The sequence below is a fragment of the Chaetura pelagica genome, unplaced genomic scaffold, assembly GCF_000747805.2.
Source record: "Chaetura pelagica isolate M959 unplaced genomic scaffold, ChaPel_1.0 scaffold147, whole genome shotgun sequence".
Taxonomy (NCBI): Eukaryota; Metazoa; Chordata; class Aves; order Apodiformes; family Apodidae; genus Chaetura; species Chaetura pelagica.
Genome location: NW_009954194.1, coordinates 1,244,911 through 1,253,666, shown reverse-complemented (window position 1 = coordinate 1,253,666; position 8,756 = coordinate 1,244,911). Strand labels below are relative to the sequence as shown.

Below are 8,756 nucleotides of genomic sequence, written 5' to 3'. Positions count from 1 at the left end.
GAGTCAAAATTTGGACTTTGGCTTGTTGACCCTTGTTTGAAGAAAACTTGTAAGTAACAAAATACCCACTAGATGGCATAGACGGCTTAAAAACAGAAGCCGAGAGGCGGCCAGATGGAAGCTATTAGTGGAGGTATTTATGACAGTATTGCAATGTCAGGGAGACTTAGAAAGGGATCTGGATACTGTATCAAGTGCTGAAAAAATATAAACTTCTAGGACAACTGCTGCCTCTATACAATGTCAAGCATAAGGGCAGAGACAGTAAATGGATGTGGAGAGACAAGGAGGCTCAGCAATTAAGTAGGAAAGAGCGTTCCCAGGGTTTGCACAGATATCCTATTTATAAAGTCATGACAGCAAAGGGAGTCTGGTGGTGAGCTCCTATAAAGCGACTTCTAGCTTAGCACTTGGACTGCAAACTTCATCCCTGGCAACAAACCCCTGATATTTAAAAGAATCCTAACTCAGCTCTGTGCTGTGAACATCCTGTTTGTTTTCTTTTCTTTAGATCTGCACCAGCAGCACAAAGAGGACTCCTATCTTCAGACAGAGGAGGCAGCTGGAACAAGCTCATGTTTGTTTCTTTTGCAGTCTTTTTGTTCAGATTTGCTTTAGTGTATTAAGTTAATCAACTGAATCTATATCATCTGTTTGCTTTAGCTGGCTATAAATTTGGCTTAAACTAATTTCTAACTGCAATTTTACCCTGATTCTGGGACCGGCAAACCTGCATATAAAACCCCTGAGTACTTCTATCTAGTTACCAACTATTATTTCTGCTATCTATATATCAATCACTTTTTAAAAAAAAAGTTCTTCTGCTGGAAAGTCTCACCCTTTATTTCCTTTTCTTGAACAGAAGAAATCCATTGCTAGTTCTTATCCTTTTTATCCAGAATTAAAGTAGGAATAATATTTCCTGTCCACATATTTCAGAAAGAAAAGTGAAACTATGCCTGTTTTACATGTCCCACACAGCTTACTTGTTAATAAAAACAGTCCCAGCATTTGGCCTTGGAAACTGATTGTCATCTTTTGGGAAGAGGAAATATGAATTCAGGTGGGAAAGAGCTTAGATTGCTCACTTGGTACAAGATACAGTAGGAAAAACAGTGGAAAAATTAAAATAATTTTCATAAGTGGTTCAGTATTTGGGCCAAACTTACCTGAAACTATCGTATAGCAAGATTCTGGCTTACATACTGCACACAGTATTTTAGCACATAATGTTGATTGCTTCATCATCTGCATTCCTCAGCTGGATGTCTCAAGGCCACCAGATACCCAATAGTCAGGAATACCAGGCCTAGGAAGTTCCAAATGTTTTTCACTATAATGTGATGGTTGATCACCATTATGTGTTTTATGGCATATCAAATCCACATGAGAACCTGCCAAGTCAGACATCTACCTGCATCCAGTGAACTCAGCACGCTTCAGAATATGCTGCAGAGAGAACGGATGCCATCTGAAAAGTCTCTTGCATTACTTCTCTGAATTATCTAAGTGTTCCGGCTAGATGCTCCTCTAAACCACTAAGACATCCAGCTACCAAGATGACACCTAAATCTTTGGAAAAAAATAGTTGTTCTTCCAGAAATAACTTTAAGCAGCAGTTTGTTGCAGGTTCTCTGTTAGCTTCTCTATTATTTCCTTGTGTTTGTATTAGCTGGTTGTCAGGAAATTAGACTAGGATGTTCCTATTATCTTAGTGCATCTGTTTTAGGACTCTTGTATGTTTGAAAGATAAAATATCTAAAATGTGATGTTGTTAGTTGTCTGGCTTCCATTCCTGTAATAATCTTTAATTTAGATTTAATGCAAATCCCTTTTTATTACACATGTAGTTGTGTTTGCCTGTCTCATAGCTGGGTTTAGGCTCCAGCTTGAAGGATTTTTGTGTTTGTTTCAGCAACAAATCAGAAGTTACAGACATTTTAAAAATCTAGGCTGTATTGCTCCTCAAAATTTTTCCCTACCTATGCTGAAACTTTGGTCCTTTGATTAGTTCCTTCAATGTCCTTCTCATTTTTATTGCTTGTTTGATGCTGTCCTTAACAGCAGACAAGAGAATAATAAGAGAGATACGAGTTTGTAACACAGATGCATCTCAGATAACTAAACCAAACTTGATCAGTCTTCTCTTTGCCCACAGCAGAGCACATGATGACACATTTTGGACCACAGGCTGCAGACACTGTGCATATGAGGCTCACAGAGAGGTGTCTGAGCTATCGTTTGGTCTAGGGTTGTCCCACCCACTGACCTGGATATTGTAGTGTGTGTGAGATTCAGAGAATAGCTTAATACCCTTAACAAGCCATTTGCCCCTTAGGCAGCTTCTATCCACAAGCCAAGCTGGCCGACTTCTGCTCTCCAGCCTATGAAAGCTTTTCAGACTCTGGATGTAATCCACCCCAGCAGTGCAGTCAGTGCTGACATAATTTATGATACCAAACACACTGCAGAAAGTGCTAGGTAAGATGATGTCTGACAGCATCTCCCAACCTGTGTTATCATAGAAATATTAATCAGTCTTGGCCAAACCTTTAATCTCTTAGAGACTAGGTGCTTTTTTTCCTACTTACTGTAAAACAAAACAAAACAAAAGCAATTTGGGTACCAGCCCAACAAAAAACTGCTCATGTACTTGGATCAAAATGGCAGCATGGGAAAAATCCACCTTTGAAGGAGACAGAACAAAATCTTCTCAATGCTTCAATTTGGGAAAAAAAAAAAAAAAAAAAAGAAAAAGAAAAAGAAAAAAAGGACTCTTGTGACTGCATCTCAGAAGAAAAGGGGCAGAAGTGTCAGCAAAGTGAGAAACAACGAGGTAATTTGTTATTGCAGGAGGGAGGGAGAGACATGAACAAAAAAGCTGTGAACAAGATAATCTATTCTATCTCTGTCTTCTTTATTTCTACACCTACAAAGCGTATGAATAGTGCTATTTACACATGTATCTTACGCTTGTGTGGTGAGAGTCAGCTAGGGTATGCCTGTGCTCTGTCTTGAACACTCGGTAAATACTCTGATTAGCAATGTCTCATGTAACAGCAGAGCCAAATTTGGAGAAATCTTAACGTCTAAAACGCATCTGCCCTTCTCCGTAAACTCATACAAGCCTCGTAATGTTCAGCAAGGTGTTTCAAATAGAGATTAAAAATGTTTCAATCATTTCTAGCTGTACTAGTAGTACTGAAAAAACAGGTGTCTCCAGACCTGAATTCAAGGGGGAAAATGTTTCATATTAAAACATTATGTATATCACTTCATTTTGAATACAGCTGGATGTACACAGTCCTGTGTAAATCTGTTAATGTCTGTTAATGTGAAACTACCTATGGCAAATGAAAGCATCATGTACAGGCACATTACAAGCTCTGCATTTCTGCACACAGACCTGTGGAAGCTACTGATACTAAGGTAATATTTCCTGTCTTTGCTCATTTTGTGGACCACTTTAGAACTTTTTTATGTCACACTCTTCATTCCTACACAGAAGTAAATCTAATCTTCTGCTAAACATTTTTTTATTTTTTATTTTTCTGCTGCATGTGTTCCAGTCATTGTATATGACAAAACCTGAACTCTTAATTCAGAGTAATTAATTTTTTCAGCATGTATATGCATGCACAACATACATCTACTCTTACCTCCTCTGTCTGCTTTTACATGCAAACTCTCGTGCTCTGTAGTAAGAAGTTATGAGAATAAAGCAAGGACAACTTGTTCACTTCTCTGCCCTTTTTATACTGCTGGTGTTTATTTTTGTCATATTGGCCTTGATGTGATATTCAGATGACACAACTGTGCTTTCCATCAGCAATCTCAAATGTAGTGAAATTTGAACTCAAAGCTCAAGAAGTTGTGCAATACTTATTGTTCCAAGAAAACCAACTAAATCTTTTGAGAGTTTTCAGTTGGATTAGCTACAAGTAATCTTGATATATTCTGCTTCAACAATAGAGGGTGTAAAGGCTGCTTTTAGCAGAGTCAAGAAGTGTGGTTTAAAATAGCTCAGTATGGGGAGGTACCATCTTAATTTAGCCAAGTGTTGGGTAGCTCAAGCACTTCACAAGCCTTTCTGATTTTCAGGTTTTTCCTCATTCCAGATTCTGCCCAGTCTAAATTTACTTGCCATTTTATTTTAAATGTGAAGAATATAATCTGCCAGATTTTATTTCTAATCTGTGGGTGTCTGATTTTCTACAGTTCCCTGTGAATTCTGGAGGCAGGCTGAGAGGAGACCCCCTGTTCCCTTACTGCAGCAGCGCAGCTCAAGCGCAGGCTGGCAGGGAGAGGGGGGCAGGACGCTGGGGGGTGGCACATCCGTAACCTCACAGCATGCCAGAGTATCCATCCTGCCTCGGCAGCCCCTCTTTGCCTGCCTTCTCTCACCTGCAGCCACTGCAAAGGTGAACCTGAGCTCAGTTCAGATGAGAACTCTCAGAAAAAACCTGGCTGCTCGTGGCCTGGATGAGCACACAATCTGTTGGATCAAGCACTGGCTGGACAGTCATGCCCAAAGAGTGGTGGTCAATGGAGTCAAATCCAGCTGGTGGCCAGTCACAAGTGGTGTTCCTCAGGGCTCAGTGTTGGGACTGTTCTTGTTTAACATCTTTATTGATGATCTTGATAAGGCCATAGAGTGTATTATCAATAAGTTTGCAGATGACACCAAGCTAGGTGGGGTGATCTGCATGGGGATAGAGAGGCTCCACACAGAGACTTGGATAGATTAGATCACTGGGCTCGTGTTAATGGTCTGGGCTTCAACAAGGCCAAGTACTGGGTCCTGCACTTGGGCCACAACAACCCCAGGCAACACTACAGGCTTGGGGAAGTGTGGCTGGAAAGTGTCTGGCAGAAAAGGACCTGGGGGTTCTAATTTACAAGTGGCTGAACATGAGCCAGCAGTGTGCCCAGGTGGCTAAGAAAACCAATGGCATCCTGGCTTGGATTAGAAATAGTGTGACCAGCAGTAGAGAGGTGATTGTCCCCCTGTACTCAGCACTGGTGAGGCCACACGTGGAGTGTTGTGTCCAGTTTTGGGCACCTCAGTTCAAGAGAGATCTCAAGGTGCTGGAGTGAGTGCAGAGGAGGGCAACAAAGCTGGTGAAGGGCCTGGAGAGTAAATTTTATGAAGAACACTTGAAGGAGCTAGGAATGTTTAGTCTGAGAAAGAGGAGGCTGAGGGGACACCTCATGAGTCTCTACTACTACCTGAAAAGTCATTGTAGAGAGGTTGGTGCTGGTCTCTTTTCACAGGTAATTAGCAACAGAAGAAGAGGGAATGGCTTCAAGCTGCAACAGGGTGGGTTTAGACTGGACATCAGGAAAAATTCTTTCACAGAAAGAGTGGTTAGACACTGGAATAGGCTGCCCAGGGAGGTGGTTGAGTCCCCATCCCTGGATATGTTTAAGGGTCATTTGGATGTGGTGTTGGTGGATATGGTTTAGGGGGGAACTTTGTAGAGCAGGGATGATGGTTGGACTCGGTGATCCCAAGGGTCTTTTCCAACCTGAATAGTTCTGTGATTCTATGAGTTACTTCAAAATTTTAGCAGAGTATGTGAGCAGAAAATTGTGATGTTGGAAGTTTTATAGAAGGAAAATGAAGGAAGGAATTATAATACACATTTCCTTTTGGTAGCAGGCAGCTAAGTAAAGTTACTAGTCCTTTATGTGTGGCTGCTTGACTAGGAATGCCTCTGTGCTACATAAGCAGTAAGCACAGCATGTTCCTAAACATGCAGAGAGGGGTTCCTCTAGAACTGTGTGTCTGGAGTAACTCGAGTTATACCATTGGTTGCAGTAATTAAAAATGAAATAGCATTTTTTAATCCATGTGGTTTTTAATATGTTTGTCTGGGCATCTCTTACTGGCTACACTTTATATGATCTGATGTCAGCTGCTAATGAGTGCTTGGATAAATTTTTCACAAGGAATGTGAATACTGCAGGTAGAAACTAGAATTTGGGAAATGCTTGACCACCAAAATGCAGAAGTTTTTTTTTCTTTTCCCACTTGCAACAGGTGAAGTCACGAGAGCTAAGAAAATGACAGATGTTCTACATGCTACACTACATCAATATATAGATGTGGAAAAGTTCTTAGGTCACTCTGTGCCATTTTGAAAAGCAGCAAGTGAAGAAGTACATGAGCAGAAATAAGTATTCCATGGAAATTTCATCTTGCACTATCAAATCCCCCAGCTTTAGGACATGCTGGCCTTGGTTATGCTCCATTGTTACTTTTCCCATTGTTTTAATGAAAGGTGTCAGAAAATCCAGAGGTGGTATTTCCACAAAGCAGAATGAATGCTCTGGGGTTCCACCCTGAACTTTCTGTCACCACTGTCTATTAGCATGGTGTTAAGTTACAAAAGAGCTGCTAATATGACAGGAAAAAAGAGTGATGACAAGCAAAGCGTATGGCATATATAACGCAAAAAGTTAAGAACAGTAAGCATAACTAATGAACTTGGAAGCCACAGCATCTAATTCTGGACAAATATTTATACTCGTGTAAATAAAAGCATATTTTACACAATTGACAACCAGGAAACATCCTGTTTTTCAAGTTTCTTGTTCCTTGAACTTTGAACTATCACATGGATCGTTTCCAAGTGGCATATCTACACCATATAGTTCTCTTAGGAGAAATTTTGCTATTTACACACTCCTGGACTTGCAGGGCGTACTTTTCTATCAACTCTGCTTCCTCAGCTGCTTCAGAGGGATGGGAGCCTGCTGGGTATTTCTCCTCAGAATGTGTGAGCAGCATAATAATTAGACCTGGCCAGAAAACAAGCACTCAGTTTCATGAAAGTGGTGAGGTTACTGCATTTGCTTTTCCTCTGTGCTAAAACGAAACCTTAAAAATATTTTGCACAAAAGAAAGTACAGCAACCTCATCAGAAGTCACAGTATAGGTTATAGCTTTGGATAGCTCTCATCTACTTGCAAACTCTTACATATCTCAAGTACTTCATAGTCTGATTCATGTTGAATGCAGGATTCATTAAACGTGTCTTGCACTCTGCAGATCAGTGCTTTAAACACTATATCCTTGAATGTGGTCGGTTTGTTGTTTTTTTAAAAAAATTGTCTAGGACATCATTGTATGATGCTATGATTTTCTGTCTAAATAGAAAGGCATATAAAAAGATAAAGGGGAAGGTGATATAGAAGAGAGAAGCAACCTGTTTCCTCAGACTGTCCTGGAGCTGCTCCACAGCTTGTGACCCTACTCCACCTCCTTTTCCACAAGCAGTGTTTTTGTATGTAGGGGATCTTTCAGCACATTGCCTTTCTTCCTGAGAGTATCAATGCACAAATACCAGCTATGACTTTGTTTTGTTGCAAACGTACCACTTTAGCTGAGAAAGAAATTGGAACTGCAAAATGCAGAAAGCAGCCTTGGTGACAGCAGGAAATTCTTCAGGCAACAGCAAAGCTTAGGGAGCACCTGTACAACTGCCAGGCCCTCCAAGCTGAGGGGAAGGAGCAGATGGCCTGACATTCAAGGAAGAGAGCCAGCAAAGGAAACAAGCGCAGAACAGGAAGGAAGAAGCTTGGTCCAAAGGGGGAGAACTTCTTGGACCCTTTGAGATCTTTGTTTGCAATAAACAAACAAACAAAAAAGTCATTAGTGTCTGTTACCCTGTCTCTGCTTAGCAAGCGCTAAGCAGACAGGGAGAAAGTGTATTCTAGATACACGGCTGTGCATGTCTCTGTGGGGAATGATTAAGGAACAGCTGTTCCCAAACACCTCTTCTGGGTACATGAGCTTTAAACGCACATCCCATCATAACACTATTAGTTTGTAAGGCAGTCAGAACTACAGTACAGTTTGAAACATCTGAGCTGAAAGACAGATGTCACGACTTATGTGAGCCTGTGCAAGTACAGGAAGGTTTTGCCTTGAATGAAGACTTCTCAGTTCAGATGTTGCTTTGTCATGTGTTGGCTCTTTCTGGTTCTACCATTCAAAACTGGTGCATTGGCCTGCGGATGCAGTCCAGCATGAAACGTGTAATATGTGCACTTCTTCACATTGTTTACACAAAAAGCATCGTATTTATTAATTTTATTTCTTTTTTTTTTTCTTTCCTTATACCCTCAGCTTCCTACCCAAGTCTTGAGATGAGAAGTGGCCACACTCCATACATCCAGGAGTGCATATAGGGTAATGAAAAGGTCACTTACAAAGCTACATGACATAGTGGTGACATTTGGTCCTCCCACACTCTCCTCTTGTGTGAGAACCCATAGGAAAAACATAGTACATTCCGGTTGAGAGAGCATAATATGTTATTGAGAAGAGACAGGCATCATGCTGGTCAGCACAGGCTGATCTAGCACTCTCATTTCCCCACCTAAACCCCTCAGCAGCACATGACAAAAAGTGAGTAACTTCCACATGGAAAAACAGGCTGCTTACAAGTGATACAGATGAAAGAGACGGAAAGCCCCAGCAGCCTGTAGTGGACAAACTGCAAATAATGACTTGTGGGTGCCATTTTCCATGATAACTTTCTGCACTCCAGATCCAGCAGCTTGAGCCTGTGGCCAGGAGGGCCTGCTCTCACCTGCAGCTCTCAGAGGAGGACCTGTGCTTGAAGCAGCACAGATGACTTTGCAGTTTCAAACCAACATGCTCTATGGGAGGCTAACTCCAAAATGTACCTTCAGCATGGACCTATTTGCATGCATCCACAGTTAGATGCAGCAATAACACTGCTGGG

At 41.2% G+C, this 8,756-nt stretch overlaps 1 protein-coding gene across 1 annotated transcript in view; it reads left to right on the top strand.

The window, feature by feature from the left end:
• Positions 1 to 626, top strand: part of BST1 (bone marrow stromal cell antigen 1) — a 14,599-nt gene extending 13,973 nt beyond the window's left edge. Inside the window, exon 9 of the mRNA XM_010003098.1 lies at positions 512 to 626. Coding sequence (XP_010001400.1) covers positions 512 to 626 — 115 coding nt within the window. The remainder of the gene's footprint in view (positions 1 to 511) is intronic.
• Positions 627 to 8,756: the final 8,130 nt, after the last annotated feature.